This window comes from Azolla caroliniana, unplaced genomic scaffold (assembly GCF_043228905.1).
Source record: "Azolla caroliniana isolate FFs.n. ecotype wild unplaced genomic scaffold, voAzoCaro1.0.p SCAF_13, whole genome shotgun sequence".
Classification (NCBI taxonomy): domain Eukaryota; kingdom Viridiplantae; phylum Streptophyta; class Polypodiopsida; order Salviniales; family Salviniaceae; genus Azolla; species Azolla caroliniana.
Window position 1 is genome coordinate 20,578,076 of NW_028230448.1, and position 21,735 is coordinate 20,599,810.

General features: G+C 37.5%; 2 protein-coding genes across 3 annotated transcripts; one reads left to right on the plus strand and one right to left on the minus strand.

The window, feature by feature from the left end:
- Positions 1-1,407: 1,407 nt before the first annotated feature.
- Positions 1,408-2,920, minus strand: LOC147856627 (uncharacterized). Its single transcript, XM_087329228.1, has one exon. The coding sequence runs from the start codon at positions 2,733-2,735 to the stop codon at positions 2,196-2,198; it is 540 nt and encodes a 179-aa protein (XP_087185354.1). The 5' UTR covers positions 2,736-2,920; the 3' UTR covers positions 1,408-2,195.
- Positions 2,921-9,330: 6,410 nt separating this feature from the next.
- On the plus strand, positions 9,331-21,201 carry LOC147856628 (putative prolyl 4-hydroxylase 6). Of its 2 annotated transcripts, XM_087329227.1 has the most exons (10): positions 9,331-9,452; positions 9,971-10,014; positions 10,534-10,664; positions 18,070-18,180; positions 18,260-18,317; positions 18,408-18,512; positions 19,592-19,649; positions 19,743-19,918; positions 20,005-20,059; positions 20,676-21,201. In XM_087329227.1, the coding sequence occupies exons 3-10, from the start codon at positions 10,567-10,569 to the stop codon at positions 20,969-20,971; spliced, it is 957 nt and encodes a 318-aa protein (XP_087185353.1). In that variant the 5' UTR covers positions 9,331-9,452; positions 9,971-10,014; positions 10,534-10,566; the 3' UTR covers positions 20,972-21,201. The 2 variants fall into 2 exon arrangements, with proteins under 2 accessions (XP_087185353.1, XP_087185352.1); XM_087329226.1 differs by lacking the exon at positions 9,971-10,014 and having other exon boundaries at positions 9,337-9,452.
- The last annotated feature ends 534 nt before the right edge of the window (positions 21,202-21,735 follow it).

The following is a 21,735-nucleotide window of genomic DNA, read 5'->3' on the forward strand; positions in this document are numbered from 1 at the left end:
TAGAGTCCTTGGGATCACATGACAATCGTATGCTATTACACCCTCAACGCAGTTAAAAGACTTTTTTCCTACGAATAAAGTAAGACTTTAGAGGTTCTTTCTCTCATAATGTGGAAGGCTACATACAGTTTACTCCAATTGAAACTATCTATTTGTGCATTGACTCGCCGAATTTTGATATCATTCTATTCCATTGCATATGTTGAGTGAATGGAGACCATACGATAGTGTCCCTATTGTGTGACTACCAAAGACATGTACCATCCCAAAGTGTGGTGGTCCAAGAACATAAAAAAAAGCTTTGAAGAGATAGAGAGGCTAGGTGTATTTTGAGGTATGATGATTAATTCTAAAACCGAAGCCTCTAGAACAATGATACCGTTCCTGGCCTACCGTTCTTAGAAATGTATGGACACATGCTAAGAATGCGCCATGCACCACCACCTCATACAATTATCCAATAGCTCTCGTAGTACTTCACACTACTTTTTTCGTCATTATTATGAAGCACACTATAAAGGTATAACCCCTTGCAAATTGGATCTTAAGACATGCTGCCCGTTATTAAAAGTACAATTAGAATTATAAACAGTGCTATTGCTGCCATTACGATCATGTTAATCACAGAACGAAAACACCCTAATGAGTCCCATAAAACATCCACATTCAGTAACCCATAAAATAAAGGTTCATGCCATCATTAGCTCTTAATCATGTCACAGAAATGGGTGCTTATATATTCGTATGAAGATACTGTACTGAACAAGATTGTTCACCGCACTAAAATTAGCTCTTAATCATGTCACAGAAATTGGTGCTTATATATTCGTATGAAGATACTGTACTGAACAAGATTGTTCACCGCACTAAAATTAGCTCTTAATCATGTCACAGAAATTGGTGCTTATATAATAAGCAAGAAGATAGTGTATTGGAAGAAGATTGCTCACCGCACTAACACAAAAAGCATTGGCAATAAAAGAATAAAATTGTGGAGATGCGAGACATGGCAAAACCCTAACGCACTATTAAAATGAACCTGTAACGATATTTACACCATGATAATTATAATGAAACAATATTTGAATACGATGGTTCCCAAAACTCGACTAGAATTGATAACACGTCCTGATCATAATGATTTAAAATTTTCAAATGAGCTAGTTGTAAACGACGGCTATATAAAACAGATTCTACAAACAAACGACGTTTCATTACTAGAGCTCCATGCATTACATAAGCAGAAGCGATCTCCCCATGGGAGAGCAAATCTACGTACAAAAACCGTACATAAATTGGCTCATCGACCTAATTTAAGTGTCGAGAGCCAGATATACACAAGAAAGATGATTACCTGCAAAAGCTAATCTCTCAAATTACACGAAAAAGTCCAGAAACTAGAAGGGAAAACTCAAAAAATATAGATTCCATGTGGTAACAAACAAAAGAAAGAAATAAAGAAAATATTTTTGCGCTGAATATGCAGAGCAAATGTCGGATGTGGTGGGAACGAAGCGTTGTCGTGAGGGATGCAAACATAATTAGATATAATGGTAGAGATAAGGAGAGATCCGAAACTGAGAAAGAACGACGCAAATATCACAGTGGATGATATGCGAACGAAGTATGTGGATATCTAATATGCAACTGCTAGTAGACTGACTGACTGGTTGGAGAGAATGAGATAGAAGATGGACTGTTGCACGCGATACATGCTTATAGCTTAGTTAGGATAGAGGATAATTAATGTACATAGTAGTTTATGAGATAATTAGGATAGATGCAGACACACGTAACACATGGTTTACCTCACAGAGATAAAAGCAAGCAAGAACATGCGCAAAGATGTGCAAGAAAATAAAGCTGCAGAAGATTGTGATTGTAAGGATGAGAAGCAGATGAAAGATTTCTACAGATGATACTAGTTTAAGATAACTAGTACAAATGCAGGAACACCTGTCATACGGATCAGACGCACAGGTTAGCACGATGATGACGAACAAAATTCAGGTGTGCTGGTGAAGATAAAGATGGACAGGAAGACGGAAGATTTCAAGGCGTACGAGGTAAGGCCTCGTTGGGGTTATAGGGTAGAGAGGAAGTAGTGAAGGGAATGGACACCAAGCTGACGAAGAAGGCGGTAAACGTGAGCATGAAAACGATAACGACGAAGATAGATAAGAGAAGAAAAGCTTTTAGTTTGCAGCTTGGCAGTCACGAGCAAGATGACCAGGGTTACCACAGTTGTAGCAAGAGCCACCACGTCCTCCTCCGCCTCCACCTCCACCTCCACGTCTGTTGGAATTAGGATCTGTACAGTCACGGGCAAGATGGCCAGATTCTCCACAGTTATAACAAGATCCGTAGCTTCCACCTCCACCTCCACCTCCCCCGCCATATCCACCACCACCTCCTCTTCCTCCTCTTAAACCACGGCCTCTCCCTCCGCCTCCTCCTCCATATCCACCATCCCCTCCGCCTCTACTCGTTCCTTGTACAGGGATCCCTTCCGGTCCCGTCACTTCCACTGCCTTGGTCCTTCCATCGTCGCCCTGCTCCACGGTGAACTCCACTTGTTCTCCTTCCGCTAGAGACCTGAAGCCTTCGGCTAAGACAGAGGTCTGATGGACAAACAGATCTTCGCTTCCATCGTCGGGAGTAATGAAGCCAAAACCTTTGGTGCTATCGAACCACTTCACCTTGCCAGTCTTCTTAGCAGTGTCTGGTGCAGCCATGGATGAGGCGCAGAGAGAGAGAGAGAGAGAGAGAGAGAGAGAGAGAGAGAGAGAGATGAAAGTACAGGTGCAGGTAAGAGATGCAGGCCCAGTGAGAGGTAGGGTTTTTGTAGGGTTTCCTGGGGTAGGCCGGGGGAAGAAGAGACCTAAATCCAACGGTGGTGGTTGCTACGGCGGAAACTCATCCGACGGTGAACCGTGAGAGAGATGATGATGCGATTGCGGCCATGAACGGCTCCATCATCATGGATGCATGCATATGCATAATATGCATGGATGGATGGATGAATGCTGCATTTGAACGGCTTGTCATCATGGATGCATGCATGCATATGCATCTGCATAATATGCATGGATGGATGGATGGATGGATGGATGGATGGATGGATGAATGCTGCATGCATCCATCCATCTATCCATCCCATGATTTATTTAGTTTGTCCCCTCCCCAATCTCATCATCACCCATTACATGTGTGCAATGGGATGGGCCGGCCTCTCGCCATATTAGGGCTTCTTAGGCTTTTTACCGCCTTCATTCTCACTCATCTATGTAGGCATTTGCCAATGTCCGGGTCTTTGTCGGCATTGACGTCACTAGCCCCTTTGGACTCTACTCTACGGTGCTTGAGTTTAACTTGGTGTGACACGCATCCTTCCTCCATTCCCATCTCCCCCCACAATTATATCCGCTCGTTTTTCTCGGCGTTTTAGATTGATGCTTCTTTCGGCGTTTGTGTCTCATCATAGATTCGCCGTTGAGTATTTTTTTAAAATACATGTATCCTTTTTGAAGAGATTGTCATTGCAAGTTCGAGTAATCATTGAACCTGATGTGGGACTATTTCAATTTACTTCCAACTTTTACGTGTTTTTGCAAACATATTTTTTGTTTCTACATATGACAAAGAGCACGCAATGTACGCATATAAAGTATACACCTTGTTATTGTTTTATAGTGTGTTACTACATTCATTTGAATTGTATTTGTTGACCATACAATACAAGGGCGACAAAGGGCTAAATAGTTGGATGAAACCAGGATCCTCGAGCCATGTGTATTCTTTTCTTGAGCAATGTGCTCTTTTCGCACTCGTATGTTTAAATCGTATCTTAATGAGGCAACTAGGATCCCAAACATTGCTCGTCTAGGTGACACAACATAAAACTCTCAAATGAGATTGAAAACTCCCAAATCGATATCAAGCCATCCTTAACATTTTCTTGGAATCTTGACATGTTGCATATATGTACATTTTATCCTAACTTGTGTGGGAGTTTGCCCCCTTAACTCTTTCTTATAAGGATTTTATATTACCTTCTATGCAAGCCAGGATCACATAATGCATTAGTAGTAGTCCTTTGATCTTCATGTGTAGGTGTACCATATGTATATGGGACACATACATTGCTCGTCAAAGTACAACATTGTGATATCTAGTAAATAATTAGAAATTAGGGCGCCACAATGAACTTAAGATACGTCAATGTGTATATCGATTGGATATGTTATTAAGAATTTGTTGTTCATGGTCCATGGAGCATCTTATGGATGCATTAATATAATTCATGCTTGTGAATGATTTATCTTGTTTGAAAAGTGGCAAGCCACCATACCAAATATACTCCTACAATGGGCTAATACCTCAAGTTTTTGTGATTGTCTCAATATTATTTATAACTTAATAAAGTGATCTATCTTATTCCAACACGATTGTTTGTATTGTATTTCACTTCATCTTGTGATTGTTGTCCTTTACGATGTCATGGAACCAACACCATGAAAAACTAGGGGAGATTGAGAATAAAGAAAAAATCAAATGTTTGATGTAGTTAAATCCTTGTTTTTATTAAGCATCTCTAGAGAACTAAAGAAAAGAGTTCTATATTGTGGAATAGGTGTATAGGTGTCGTGACCAATACCACGTGTATGTGTAAAAAGGGGGCCGGAGAGAGAGAGTGCGTGTGTGTGTTACTTACATAACCATAACTAATCATGAGATAGGTTTTTTGTAGTTCTTCTTAATTTCACAATGAGTATGTGTGGGCTAATTCTAAAAGGAACGAGGGTATGAATTGAATATTACAATTCATACGGTGTGAGATAAATTGTAAACTATGTTATCACCTGACTACTTCATATAATGTAGTCAAGTGTGAACATGCAAAGGCCTAGGGTTTTGAACCATATAAGAAGGCTAGTGGGCATTGGGAAGCTTGACTTATGTCGAGACTATATTAGTGTATGACTCTTGTTAGCTAAGCACGTGATCCTCACAAAACCCAAGATACGACGACCTTCATTGCTTTCAGAATTAACACACATGTACTTACTACTCATCATAAGTTTAGGGAAAACTACAGAAAAGATATATCGTGATTAGTTATGGTTATGCATGTAGCAATGGGAGAAGAATAATATTTTATCGTTTGAGGAGTTCCAAAGCAATCAATTTTTGCATTCGTTTTTTGGGTTGGCCTTTTCATTGTACGGCTTCTCAAAGTCTATAGATCTCAATCGAGATCCCAACACCAATGGCTTCTATCTTTAAGTTATCTATAATTATTTTCATGTTTCGTGATTATTATTATAGTTACAGAGAAAGAAAGAATAAAGAAATATATATTAATGTCTTTTAAGAGGCCAAAATAGCCTATAATGCCAACCAAGAGATTGCATCTTAAAATGTTGTGTGACATTTGAGAACAAAATATTTCCAAGAGTGAGACTACAAGCAACACGTGGGATTGTATAGGTCTATAATGATTTGTCTAAACATTAGGGATGTCACGAGAATCCTAATTGATTTTGTTATGAGTCAACGAGATATCATATTTCATCGATTGTAATATGTATGACATTCATAACTAATATACCACTATGAGAGAGAGAGAGTGAGTGAGAATACATAAGATTCATATTTACAATATATTAAGCAATAGCATGGATGATTATATAATAAAACTACAAATAAGCATAAAACAATTATAAATTAAGGATTAACCAACACTCTATCACTTTATACCAGAGGGGGATTTGGTTGATCTATTCAATTTCTATGCAAGTACTTATAGAAGTTAAGAACATTACAAGAGATGGGATTTGGGTTTATTTATTCGATTTCTATACAATAATACAAGTACCCAAAGAAATTAAGAGCAATCTAGTAACATGGAGAATGATTGGGATCTCTAAGGTATCTGCTTCATTCAATGCAAAGGTAATATGTAAAGCATAAATTCAATAGTAGAATTTAATATACACATTCTAAACGACTAAGTTTAAGCATAGGTGTGTGAATTTGAGTTTGTCATGTACGAGTATTGTTCACCACAAAATGATGGGTATATACTATATTTGTAGAATCATAATATAACTTTGCACTTTCGAGTGGGTGTAGCTTTTAAAACACAACAACTTCTCGTGGATATTACACATTTTTCTCCTCTCTATCTTATCATACAATAACATGACCAATAATAGAAATCGACTCTTCTATAAAAATTACATGAAAGCATATTGCGAGGATTTGACCTTATTAATATTTCAGCATACAATTTTACATGTTACTGTAAAATTTGTTGAGATATTAAGCTCAATCGTCCAATGTGTGTGATCTCATAAGTATTGACGCACATGTGTGGCTCGACTATCCAAAAGATATGTGATCACACAAGTATCGGGTGCACGACACATGTGTGTATATATAAAATCCCTTGTTATAACGTCGTAACTCCAAGCGATGTAATTAAAGTCCACTCACTCCCTTGTCATAACCTTGTATACTCCAAGTGATATAACTCCCTTGCCATATAGTATTATAAATCATAGTCTGTGTTACTAAAATTGTGATTCCAATAATCTAATGAGAAGGTGAACCTATATAATGCACCCCTCTCCCATTGTGTATTGTTGGTTAATTATTATTATATTCCCTTTGTTGTATGCATTGTTTCCATGTCCCTCATTCTCATTCTCTCTCTCTCTCTCACAAATCATCGACAAACGTACATCTCTATCCCGTTGTGTGAGAAGTGCATACGTAGTTCCTTAATTATTTATACAACTTAATATACGTAGTGCATGTTAGTAATACTTGTGACAACTAAATGAGTATTATACTTGCATTCACAAATATGACCTTCACATGAACAAGTTGCATAAAGCAACAATCGAACTAGCAACTAAATATGACCTTCAAATGATTGCAATAGGTAATTGCACAAAACTAGGATCAAACTAGTGATGTTTTTGTTGCAATCCATACACCTGTTTTGAGCGAACTACCAAATATCTCTATTAATTAGGCTCCAAAATCTTCCACTTTGCAAAATCCAACCATCCTAGAGGTGAACCAAATATCTCACCCAATAAATGAATAATCACACCTACACTATTCTTATTGTCACGTCACCAAAAGAGGAAGAAGAATATTTCATTAAAACAATCAATCCCTCTTTGACGCAACATACAACTACGTGTTGCAATGCACTCTCCGAGTGTGCTTGCTCCCTCACCCCCCTTCTCTTGTTTATAACAATGAGTATCGAAGGAGTTGTGTGGAGGCACCTACTGCCATGAATCGATTGTGCACACCATAGGATCCTTCTCTAAACCAACTCCCACTGTTGCTGAAGGATGACCAATATGATATACATGTGAAACACTTGTTTTTATTCTCATCGTTTGGAATGACATATCCACATGTGTTGGTCTAAAAGTCAATATCAACACATAATGCCGTGTTCATGTTGAATCATTTCTAATTTGTCTTCTTGATATTTTATTATACATAAGGTATATTGATGAATTGTCTTGTAATTTTGTCATCTTGTTGTATATGTTCCTTGTTCTCTCCCAACTTCATGATAATAAAGAGAGCATTTCCATAGCTTAGTAAACCAAGCAAAGGTTTATAGTAATATGAAGGACATCACATGTTTGAGTAATGTATGACCCCAAAAACTCCATGACTATAAATTTTTATGCGTGAAATTTTTGTGAGGAAAATTTCATTTGGATTGCATTTGGCTTTCAGTTTAATTAAATTCCAACAATATATTTGCTCATAATTCTCATTCAAAATAAGAAAGAATATAAAACACATGGCAATAACGATAGTTTATTAGATTTTAGCTTAGGTAGCAACTTTTTCAACTTTCAAATCTATGAAGAAAAACATAGAAAGGACTATGAATGGTGTATTATTACAATTTACAACAAAATGTTTAAAATCGTAGTTTGTGAAAATATTGTATCACATATTTTGAATTTGATTACCATATGATATATCCCATTATCATGTTATTTGATAATCTATCCATGTTAAAACAATGTTCTTCATGGAGAGATCCATGCACAATATAAGTATTTATTGAACAATAATAAAAATAAAAGTCTATATAGAAATATCACATAAGCAATGTATCTAAAATTTGCCATCGTGTTTTTATTAAAGATATCTCGAAAACATAAAGAACATGTGACTACAAATTGAGCAATATGCTCATACTCTTTGTAAGAGGCCAAGTACTAAATAATAATGCTCCTTTTATGTTGGAGCTCCAAGCTACTATACAAGATGACCGAAATATAACCTTCCAAACCTTCAGGCTTCAAGCGTTTACTTAATTGTGCATTCAATTGAAATCAACGCAACCATGAGAACCAAACTGTTCTAACCAGTTTGTTTGAGGATTTTTCAAGCTCAAAACAAATGGTTCAAGAGATATTGAGAACTGCTAGCTGTAATTTTGCGATCTACTTTTTGCTCGAATCAAAATATTTTTGATCGCACACTCAAATTTTAAGTTTTCAAATGGTTCAAGAGATATTCAGATCTGCTCAGCCGTAAATTTGTGATTTGGTTATTGCTCGAATCCAAATATTTCTGATCATACACTCAAAATTTAAGTTTTCACTAAAGGGTTCAAAGTTAAAACTTCATAATATATTACATAAATTTTAAAGTTAACTTATATATTTAATAAATACTTCAAAAGTGTCCCCCAAGTTGTTAAAGTCATTCATTCCTTAAGTCATTAAACTATTAACTCATCAAGTCTTTTTTCATTTGCCTAACCACTTTGCTTTCTTGACATCGCAAACAAAAATAGCTATTTTCTGTACTTCATGTTGATTAAATGACTATATGGTTGCCTTGTTAGTTTTCGTCAAGGCGACGATGGCTCGGTGGGCGCCATTATTTGAAAGGTCAATGGTCTCGATGAACACAAAGTTTGTGAATCTCACTAACTTTAGGGTCTATGAGTGGAGTCTACAACTTGAACCCGACCCGACCCATGTTTTGATGATGGGCCCTTGTGATGTACCCGTCTCGAAAGAGCTTTTGATAATTTGGCAGAACCAAGGCTCTCATGTAAGTATCAATACTAATCAAATGATCAAACCCAAGGAAGGCTCTACCCTTTGCTAGATTGACTTAGTAAGTAGCCCCAATCCTCATGAAACGTATGTCGACACACACATACACATACACATACGTATACGTACAGACATGCGTATACAATATACGTATACATAGAGAGAGAAAGGTCTCTCTCTCTCTCTCTCTCTCTCTCTCTCTCTCTCTCTCTTGTTACTATTATTTCCTCGACGAGGAGGGAAGCAGGAAGTAGTAATTCAAAGATACGAGGAGAGAGAGAGAGAGAGAGAGAGAGGGTTCGCGTCGAAGGATGCTCTGTTTCACTTCTGAAGGTATGACATTTCTTCCTCCTTTTGTTCCTTTTATCCCAACGTGCAGAATTCCTCTGTCTTCGCCCACTCGAGAAGAGATGATGAGAAATAGCAACATAGAAAGAAAATATGTATTGACCCAACAAGAGATTGCAACTGTAAGTTTGTCTCAAATGTGAGTAGAATGCAGTGCAATGATCTATGATCAGAAATGGTTCAACTATGTGAAATCTACATGTTTCTTTCCAAATACGATTATATGCATCAATATATATGTAGGGAGAGAGAGAGAGATGTAACATGTGTACATCTTAAGTCAGTGCAAATTATGAAAATCATACTCTGGTGTAGTATGATTCCCAAATAGGGAAAAAGCTGGAAATACCCCTGAGTTTTTCTTTATTCATCATAACTCATATAATCCAGCAAAAGGGAATAAATTGACCATATAATTGCTTACTCATATCCTACATGAAATTGAGAAGAAGGGGACAAGTTGTCTGTATAATGGCTCAAATAGCACATATATATTTCTACAGATGGGGTCAACCAATGGCATTTGGAGAAATAATGGAACTCAAGGGTATTTTCGACTTTCTCTCTTCTAGTAATGCTGCTCAAGTTTATGAGATTCCCAAACCACTACAAATTAGTTAAATATCCACAGTACCACAGACGACAGATTTGAGATACAGAGTCACAGATGCAATGACATGGCCAAAATGGAAATTGAGAAGTTTGTCGGAAACAACAAATCTTGATTCTTATTCTTCTGACTTAATGAAGACATTCAGCTATCATCATTGATCAATCTGATCGGCTGAAGCATTCATCAATATGTTTTAATTAGAAATTAATTATCGTAATTTTGAAAAGTTACGATTCAAAGTTTCAAAAAGTTTGAAGACCATAGTTTTAATATTTTTAGCAATTTCTGGAATTTGGGTAATTTCAGTAGAACTTTGGGAATCATGGTAAACTAGAGTGACCTCTTGGTAAATGTAGTATTAGGGTTCACTTACTTTCATCTCTATATATTTTATACTCTGTATTATTTTTCATCCATTAAATCTTCCCTGATTCAATTTTTGTGAATTTTCAGTGCCAAGGGAAGGACATAGATACAGTTATATCAATGACGTTCTTCGCTATGTTTCTGCTTGTTTGGATGGTTTCAGGGAGCTTCATTCAGGCTTCCTTTATTGATGATTTACCTGGTTGGATGGGAGAAATGTGAGTCTTATCTTGATTCCCATTGAATTTTAGGTCAATTTAGAGATTACCATGGGAGGGAACTTTTTAAATGTCTGAACAAAAATGAAACTAAGGTAGCTGATCAAATCGTATGGTTGTGTTCTTTCATGACTTATATAATCTCTGATATTCTCTGACTTAAACTAGATGGGGAGGATGTGGAGGTCATGGTCACATTTGTAGGCCATATTTCCATCCTTGATTCATGGGGAAGACAATAGAGATTATGATTCTATATGTATTACTTATTAGTCACTGTTTTTGGGCCACATTTCACAATGGAGAGGGCAGTTGAGGCAGGTTGATGGAGAGACATGTCTCTTTAGGAGCCTTGGAGAGTAGATGTAGATGTGCCTATACCTAGTTCAAAGAATCTACACTGAATATTTGCGTGTATGTTTGAAGTCAATTTTTGCTCATAGGAAAAGACCGTGACAAATACATTGGATGCGAAGGTATAGAAGAATAAAGCACAATATGAAAGGTCCAAGAGTTAAAAGATAAATGAAATTGAAGAGAAATACAGTTAGAGGCGTTTTTCAAAAGTAGAAAAAGCAGAAAAAAAGAAAAAGAAGAAAAACGCAGGAAATTAAGCAGAAAAAGCAAGGTAGAGAAAAAAGTTCATAACTTCTTCATCTCTTATCCAAATTTCAAAAGAAAATATTTGTAAGAAAGCTGACAAAGAGAGCTTTCTTGTATGACAAATTTGGATGACAAACCAGAAATAATGATATGAAAAACGCACCACACAAACTCAAGGATATGTAGAAGAAAAGAAAAGAAAAAGCAAGAATAACGCAACTAAAAACCTATAAGTATGAGGGTCTTCTTAGCAATTGGGGAGACGAAGGGGGAATAGAATAGTTACAAAGGAGAGGGAAGAGTAGAATATCTAAGTAAGGAGGAAGAATAGAATATCTAAAGGGGAGGATAGATTATCTACAAGAAGAAGGGAGAAAGAATAAGAGGGTTATAAGAAACTTAGTAGAAGAAAGGGTGAAGAAGGAAATACTTTTTTGTCTAATATTATATTTAAGTAGTTATTTGGTTTTTGTTACTCTTAGAGTATAAGAGTATTGTATTCTTTTCTTATTAGTATATTGAAGCATTCTTTTTTCCTCCTCCTCTCTTCTCTATCATTTTTCTCTATCTCTTCATCAGTATGATATATTGATTTGGATCACATTTGAGCTCTTGTATGTCTTACACACATTTGTGACATAACTCAATGCATTTGTGGAGATTGAGCTTTAAGCTAAATATAAGGTTGACTCAGTCCTGGGAGACATGATAGTGTATTGGAGACACATCATATATCATGATGACAATAGGGAACACCATGTTGGAAGAGACCAGTTGTTATGATATATGTCATGAACAAAGCACTAATCCAATGCAGTTATCAATCTTTGTCTCATAAAAATAATTTAGAAATGACAAACACTGTGATGTAGATTACAATAGACTTTTTATCTTCTTAATCAAATGTTTAACTTCTTTTTATTTTATCTCTTTCTCTCTCTCATGAGATAGTTAGAACTGAGTTGGGTGCAGCCCCAACAGTCGACAATGAACCTTTTGAAGTTATAATGCATATATGTCAAATCCATTGCTGGTTCTTGCCTCACCTCTTTCTCTTTGAGATAGCTAGCCCGGAGTCAGCCCCAACAGTCATTAGAGGCACTTTTTGAAGTTATAACTCGTATGTCAAATCTGGGTATTACCTACGCATTGCCATCTATTGTTGGTGCTTGTCTCATCCCTACAACTAGCAGAAGAAGGTGAAACCAACTGTTCATAATCACAAATAAAAGTTTGATTCACTGGCATGGCATGAATATGGATTCTTTGCCGCCTATAGAGTATACCTGCGTGTATTCAAATTTGGATATGATTAAGTCAAAGCGAAATGTATTGATAAGGAAAGATATCATTAAAGTGGTTGGATCAATTAAAAAATGCAACTAGGCTCAAAGATAAGCAATTGTCAGTCGTTTATCTTACATCTGTCCCCATATGGTTTCATTTCATTATTAAAGACAAGTATATGGAGATACACATGTCACCTACCCTTCACATAACGTTAAAGCAGGTTCAAACATAGAGGGAGCTTCTTGAGGGAGAGTTCAAGACTCATTGATCCACCTAGGTAGAGAACTTTGACTTTTTTCGTCAGCATGGAGGCTCCTAGGGACACCCCTCATGGTGTACAATCAAATGTTTTAGCCAACATGGATTAATAACTTTTAGCAATCACGGAAACAAGAACCATTTTTTCTTGTGTTGGACTATCATAAAATGTCAATATCGAGATTCAAACCTATAATCTTCAAACAAAAGTCTTACACTCGTAACCATCACACCAAGTTACGTCATATGATAAATTAAATTTCATATTATGATTATTTAGAGTTACCAGGTCCCCCTTTTGTCCAATATCTACATTCAAGCTCTCCAAATCACGACATCCACCCCCACCAAACCCGCATATCCTCTGGTATGTGCCAAGAATGGCAGGGCTGAAGGTAGTCGGCCTTCATCTTCCTTGCTGCCTATGCCTCACGTTCACTTTATTCCTCCATCTTGACCACACCCATTCTTTCCACCAGCACCATGATCACCATCTTATCCACTAGAGCCTTCCTTCACACCTTGCACCACCACGAGTGGTTGTCGTGGTCTTGTTCGCTTTTCCTGAGTATAACCCTCCACGCAACAAGGATGTTCCACCTTCATCCATGTCGTCCCCTTGGTGATGGCACTTCAACCTTCTTGTTTCCATCAGCCCGCTCTCTTTTTGTGTTTGCTAAGCCCCGTCCAAACATAGACATTGACTACTCTTTGCAGCCCCTTCTTCAAGTACATGCTCACATTTAGGCCCTTAGATGCCCACATTATATGTCTCCAGCTTCGTTCATTTTCATGGTATACTCTCTCGTTAGAGTTGACTACCCTTCTTTTGATCTTTGTACTAGTGTCCACCAAGTTTTGATGTGATTACATCCCGAGCAACACTCCTCAAACTTACCTAAATTGCTTGGCCCTCTTTGCACATCGTGGTGTTTCCTTCGACCTCTTCTTCCTTTGCTTTGGCTTTTGTCTCCTCGTCACCACCTTCCTTCTCTTGGGTCTTACTTTGGTTCAGGCGCAACTCTTCAGTGATGGCCCTATCTCTACCAAGCTATCTGTCCTTAATTCACCATTGTCCAAGTCTCTGGAATTGGTGGAGAGGAAATCCCGATGCATTCACTGTCTTTCTCCTTTGCCTTGTTGAGTATAGCTACTTCCTGTCGTGGCTTATTGTCCATAGCCGCTTCCTTCTTGACATTGTTGTTTTTGGCTATCACGTCAAACCTATGGTATTGTACTCATTGACCTCCTTGTGCGCACCTTTGCATGCCACCCCTCTTAGTGGCTCTTCCACTCCTGAGATGACATCCATCTCCTTTGTCCTTTCTACCTCACCCTTGGCCGTTACTTTGGCACTTGACAAGGTGGCTTGTTCCACATCTTCCCCCTTGGTACCTTTGTTTTCCTGTAATTGGCCCATTGTGTTGGCCTCATCTTTTGTCACCATAGTTGACTAGGAGGTGACTTCCTCCTCTTCCACCCCTTGCCTTAATTCCAACTCTATTATAGCCTTCTCGTCGATTTCGACTTGCCCCTTTAAGCTTTCGGATGCCTTCCTTGTGCAAGCTGTCACATCAAGTATCGAAGTGCTTTTTCCCATTGAACTCTCTTCCTTTGATTGTAGTGGGTTGACCCTTCTCGACCTCCTTCACCCTTCCTTGGTGGGCTCTGCCAATGTTGATAAGATTCCTATCTTCCTTCAATCGTGTCCTCGGTATACTCTTTCCACTTCACATCAATCTTCAGTCAAACCATTTGCCCTGTTGTCATCCTCAAGTTGGACTCTGATAACCATCCTTTCGTTTTGATCGATGGACCTCACAAACATCAAGACCTTATTCACCCCCACTTGTCTTTGATCCTTCCCCGAGAGTTGAGCAAAACAACACTGCTCTAGGACGTGTGTGGCACTCTGATGGGTCTTCGTTGATGCGACCCATAGGTTGAATTCGTACCAGCTACTTTCCCTCATCTCTTCGTAGTCATACTTCTTGAGTTAATGCTTTCTCAAAATACCCCCAAGAGTTGTGAGCTTCTTGAAGCTTTTTGGCCGCTTCATACACTGGCACGACCACCACCCGACAAAAACATTTGAGCCTCTCTGCCTCATTCACATCTCTCTTGGTGCTCTCGAGAGACAATGTGCACATTTGCAGTTCCAAGAGCCACGGACTAAGTTGTGGTTATTTGATACACTTGTCACACCAACTCTTCTCTATGGAGTAGAAACATGGGGACCGAGTCTTAACAAGGCAAATCATTGGAAAGATTTGGAGAGACCTTTAGTGTCAATGATTGTTCGCATGATAAGGAGCAAAGCATCGGTGCCCCATGATATATTCTGGGCAGAGATGGGAACAACACCTATAATAACTGAGGCATTGTTCCGATTAGTGACATTTATCCAACGTCTTTGGGAGCTACCTAAACGAAGGTACCCAAGGTTGGCACTTATGTCATCAAGACAACTGGCTGAAAAGTGAGACACTCATTGTTGGTATGCTGAAATGCAGCAATGGTTCGAGTCACATGTCATGAGTATAAATGCACTACTGCCGTTCCAATATAGTTTGGACTGTCCCCACCTAAATATGACCAAAGTGGAAAAGAATAGAGTGATCCGGACTGATATTATTAACTTGGAAAACAAGATAACATGGATCAGCCCCAAAATACCACTTGGTACAAAGATGGCCCACTATAAGACGCACTTCTTACATACATCGGAGGATGGATTCGTCATCAGGCCACCTTATATGGACATACATCTATCTTATGCGCTGCGTAGTGTGATAGGGCAGCTAAGAACTTCATCACATCAGCTACAGATTGAGGTAGGCAGATATACACGACTACCTCTAGAAGAGAGAATTTGCCAATTGTGTCATGAAGGAGTGGAATCTGAGGAACACTGTGTTTGTCATTGTAGTGTCTTTTATGAATTCAGAGGGAGATACCATTGCCTCTTTAAACAAGGCTTTGGCCCACTACGCAAGGTAATGGAATATGAAGACCAACAATGCCTAGGACTTTTCTTGCTAGAGCTCAAGAAACATCAGGAAAAGTTGTTGAAGAATACAACCACACAAGCTCATCCACAAAGAACAATCACAACTTTCTTTAGCCCCATCACTCCTACTAATCCGACAAGTCCATCACGGGATACACAAATGGGCTCCAGACCAAGACATAACAAAGGGGTTACAATTGATCGGGCAATAGCAATTTGCCGTGCACGTAGGCCCCGTCCCCATGAACCACGACCTCGACAACCTTGTCATCAACAGATAAAAGCCATTATCTCCTGCCATCGTAGGTGCTTCCCTCTCTTTGGAGACATTTCCATTCTAGATCGACCTATGCTATAGATCTTTCGAAGACAAAAGCTACAATATACCTAACTTGAGAATCTCACATGTGCCAAAACCAGATTCCCTCGTTTCTTCTCTTTTCATCTTATTTACTTTTATATCTACTGTGTAGTATTTATTTTATTTTGATTTGTTCTCAAAGACGAGACAACACTCAAGATGTAATCTCTTATTTGGTCTTATCGGCCATTTTGGCCTCTTAAAAGACGTTAATATATCTTTCTTTCTTTGATTCATCTCCACATTGTAGGCTTTTAAAAATTTGGGACATTGTCCCTGTTAAAACCTGTTTCGACCACCCTTTCACAGCATGTTGTGCCGTTTCTTGTCTTTCTCTTTCTTTCACCAATCCCACCACCGTCCTTGACATCATTTTCGCAAAATCTTCATTGGCCATCGTCATCCACTCTTACCACTCTTTCACATTGGGTTCACCAAAGATGTCGCATAAACCCGGACGCGCGTGTTACTTGAGCGGGACCAAGGAGGACGTGATGCCTTGCAAGAAGATTCTTCAAGCCGCTTTTTAAGATCTGAACGCTAATTTATACAAGAAATCCCTTTATAAAATTAAGGTTTACAAAATATTCAAAGTGATCAAGTACAACCGTGGTAAGTACAAGATGACCGTTAGACTCAATCGAGAACACAAGATGGGGAGTGGTCGAGCTTCCGGTGAAGGTGAGTCAAGTGAACTGTGAAGATCGCGACCACTACTGACGGCAACTACACCTCGATGTCCGAGTAGTGTTCTTGGGCCACTTCGTGTGGGCGAACGAACTGAACCCCTTTCCGTCAAAGCCACCGACACATAATGACGCCCGGTGGTGAAGAAGAACACCCAAAATCCTCTCAAACCAAACCCTCAACTCTCGTGTAAGAAAATTAAGAAGAAGAAGAAAGAATCCTAAACTCTCACAAAGATAAGGAAAAATAAATCCTAACTCCCAATTTATCTTTCTGTCAAAGCCACCTACACATACTGACGCCCAATGGTGAAGAAGAACACCCAAAATCCTCTCAAACCAAACCCTCAACTCCCGAGTAAGAAAAGTAAGAAGAAGAAGAAAGAATCGTAAACTCTCACGAAGATGATGAAAAATAAATCCTAACTCCCAATGTATCTTTCTTTCAAAGCCACCTACACATAATGACGCCTAGTGGTGAAGAAGAAGACCCAAAATCCTCTCAAACCAAACCCGCAACTCTTGAGTAAGACAAGTAAGAAGAAGAAGAAAGAATCCTAAATTCTCACGAAGATGAGGAAAAATAAATCCTAACTCCCAATGTATCTTGAGAAGAAGAAGAAGAATTCTTAATGTGCACTCTCAAAAACCTAAAATGAGCGAACCAAAATAAGCCCTCTTCTCCTCTTTTTATAGAGAATATGGCTCCTATTTTTTGGCATTAAATGCTTTTCTTCTCTTTTCGCTTCAAAAATGCAAAAAAGGAATAATTCCTTAATATGGACTGGTAGAAAATCGAACTCTACACCTCTTGAACATAGTCAATGGCCCTAACCACTAGGCCATTTTCTTTTCCTTATTATATATATATTTTCATATATGCATATTTATGTTTGTGGTGGCTGTGGTTGGGTCCCCCTTTTGTCCACTTTGTACCTTCGGGCTCTCCACATTTTGACACCATATGTAGAGCTACCACTTTTAGCTATATTTGTTTTGGTTTGTTGTTCTCAAAGTCAACTTTTCAAGATGTAATCGTTGGTTCCTTCTCATAGGTTGTTTTTTGGAGTTTAATGTCTTTCTTTCTCCCACTCATTCACTTGCCTACAAGCACTTTGGATACATTAATGTTAATGTAAATGTAAATGTATTTCATATTGCTTTAGGATTATCACCATCCGTGTTTACATGCATCAGAAGTGGCTCAGCGAAGTTGAAGACAAAGGTGAAATCACCATTCCAATTGCTACCAGATGGGAGAGAAGCCTTTGACCCAACTAAAGTTGAACAAATTTCTTGGAAACCTAGGTATTTGTATAAGTATAGCTCAAATAATCAGGTCATTGGCATTTTTCATTTGCTTTATATGTGTGTTGTCTTATTGCAGGGCATTTTTATATAAAGGATTTCTTTCAAATGATGAGTGTGAGCATCTAAAACGTCTGGTGAGCTTTTGTAACTTTCACATTATTTTTTGCTTAGTTTAAAATTGTTAGCATTGAAAGCTTATTTATAGTCTATACTTCATATCACAGGCAAAGAGCAAACTTGAAAAATCAATGGTGGCGGATAATGAGTCTGGTAAAAGCATATTAAGTGAAATTCGCACAAGTTCGGGGATGTTTATTGGCAAAGGACAAGTAATATTTCTTCCTTCGCTTTTTCTAGATTTGTCCTCAATAACAAGAATTTATTTTGACACCGATTCAGCTTATATAATTTAGTGAATTCATGCTATCTGTTTCAAATAAGAAGAACTTGAAAACAAGAGAGAAAGTGAGAGCAAGGCTAATAAAGAGAGTGAACACTCAGGCATTGTTGTAGAATACTTCATGCATACGATACGCGTAGAATACATATGCTAAGTATTCTAATTTGTTTTTTTAAAATAATTTAAAATACTTAGAATATGTGTAGAGTACTTTAACTACGTGTAAAATATGTTAAATACTTCTTAAAATTTTAAATTTTTGTTAAAAAAATCATTTTTATAATTTTTAAACTTTTTTGAAATGTTAAATATGTAGAATACGTCAAATACTTAGAATACGTAAAATATGTGAAAAATTATAAAATGGCAGTTCTAAAATGTAGAATACGTGTAGAATATTTCAAAGTATTGTAAAACGTAGAATACACATTTTTTAACAACGTTGCTCTCAGGTGGGGGCAAATGCATTACTTCTTATGGTCTCTTATTACCTCTTTTATAGCTTGGGCAAAACACTAGGGATATTATATATCACTGTTTTACATGTAGGATAAATCCCAACTCTAGTCATATGAGCTTTTATCCCAACAACTTCTTCTCAAAGTGAACGCACCTTAAAGGGAAAACAATGGAGTATATAATGTGCAGGCATATGTTAGGGTGAGCAATGACCTACCTCTTATAAGGTCATAGGAGATAGACTAACTTGTGGTAGGAGATTGGCTGGATTATGTTAAGTTGGTATCCAGAAAAGCTCAACTTGCTTATCCTCAAGCATCCATTGAATGAAGTTGGTACTTCACACAAGTATTCTTGGTCTTTTTATGAAAGACCAGTTTCTATGTTATGGCAAGAACTTGTGGCAATTATTGCATACATATGGCTACCAATAGCTGTGCCAGTTTTTGTAATATATGCATCTGAATTAGCATATTGCTGCTTATTGAGCTTTACATGTGCTGCAAAAGGATTCTCTATTTAGTTTATTGTGAATTGATTGCTTGGCAGGATGAGATTGTTGCCCGCATTGAAGAGAGGATTGCAATGTGGACTTTTCTACCAAAAGGTCTCGCTTTTTTTTTGTTTACTCCCAAACATATATAACAGTCTCCTTATAACAGCTTTTAATTGGACATCCTTTTGGTATTAATTGGTTTAGAAAATGGAGAGGCTATACAAGTTCTAAGATACCAACATGGAGAAAAATATGAGCCTCATTTTGATTTCTTCCATGACAAGCAAAACCAAGTTATTGGAGGGCATCGAATTGCCACTGTGTTGATGTATTTGTCAGAGATTGTGAAAGGGGGAGAAACTGTGTTTCCTAATGCACAAGTAAGTGTAGGAAACTGATTCTTTACTTTTATTATGTTCATGTTAGATGTATGATTAAAACTTGAGATTGTTTTTAAAATGGACAGGATTCTCGAGTTAAAGATGACAGTTGGTCGGAATGTGCTAAAAAGGGACTTTCAGGTATTTTTGCTTTGAAATATGGGGGAGTTCAATTTATTTGGTTTTTTAGGCTTGTTTAAGAGCCATCTCCAACTATTATCACTATTGATTAGTCATACTTCTACAGCTAGTATATATACCATGGCATTAAGATAGAAAATAGAAGCAAATTTGGATCAAAATAATAAAGTACCCAAAAATGTATAAAAGAGAGAAATGGATTAAACGTTGAAAGTTCCAGTTTTTTTAATTATCAAGAAAAGACTGAGTTGATTGATCATTGTACTAAAAAAAGAGAGAATTTTGATAGGTTAGATGCTCCTGATACTTGGGAAGGTTTATTTGCTTGGACTCAATGAAAACCACAGATTCTAGAAATCCTCATTGCCAAATTATATTAAGAATGGAAATGTTGTGAGCCAATATTTTCTCGTAGCTTATAATTTTAGCGTAAACTCTTTACAATGCAGTTCGAGGGTGTGAACTCTTTTTTTTGTCTTTCCGGTTTGTATCTTCATTAATCTAATGCACTTGCAGAGTTTGATTTTACTTAAACCTGCACTCGGGCGTGTGGCGCATGTCTTTGCAATGAGGATTAATTTGATTTTAATAAAAATGCATTTTGTTACTGTGACAGTTCGCCCAAATAAAGGGGATGCACTCTTATTTTTCAGCCTAAACCCTGAAGCAGTGCCCGATATTATGAGCCTCCATGGGAGTTGTCCTGTTATTGAAGGAGAGAAATGGTCAGCAACAAAGTGGATTCATGTGGGGTCTTTTGATCGATCGAGGCCAAAACATGGGGTTTGTGTTGATGAAAATGAGAAATGTGCTCAATGGGCAGCTTCTGGTGAATGCAAGAAGAATCCAGCATATATGGTCGGGAAAGATGGATATGTTGGAGCTTGCCGGAAAAGTTGCAAAGTTTGCTAAAAGAAACTATTTTGCCTTGAATCCAATGTTGTTCTCATTCTCTGGAATGCTGGCTATTTTATGGGACTTCTGTGTTGGAAATACTTATTTAAAGGGACAAATCTATATAGAAATAACTACTAAATTCATATGCTTATTCTTAATTTTGTGGTGATTGGAACCAATATCTCTGGCCATGGCGTGTATAGGTACTTTTGCAAATAAGCAACCATACTTTTGCATTTATGACATATGTAAAACATACTTTACTTATTTTTCGAAGAGAATGGTACGTGTATACTAATGTTAGTATAGATGGGCCTGATTATTGTAGATAAAGTGGTTCATCTGGATTTTGAAATTTTGATTATTTGAAATTTTGATGAAGGGGGTTTTCATTGGTGTTATACCATATATCATGTGGAATGATTTAGTACATATAAAGCATTATGATCATATATGTTTTTTGCATTGGTACTTGTATACGAATGTTAGTATACATGGGCCCGATTATTGTAGATAAAGTGGTTCATTTGGATTTGAAGTTTTGATGGAGGGGGTTTTCATTGGTGTTATACCATATTTCATGTGGAATGATTTAGCACATATAAAACATTATGGCCATATACGTTAATACAGTAGCTTTTTGCATGAGAACATGTAGTTTGATATGTTGGATGGACATTATTTGGTATATTGAAACCTCAACACAATCATCATATTTCGACAAGGTTTTCACGAAGAAGTGGAGTGAGTTGCATCATTTAGCAATTGAGATAGACCTG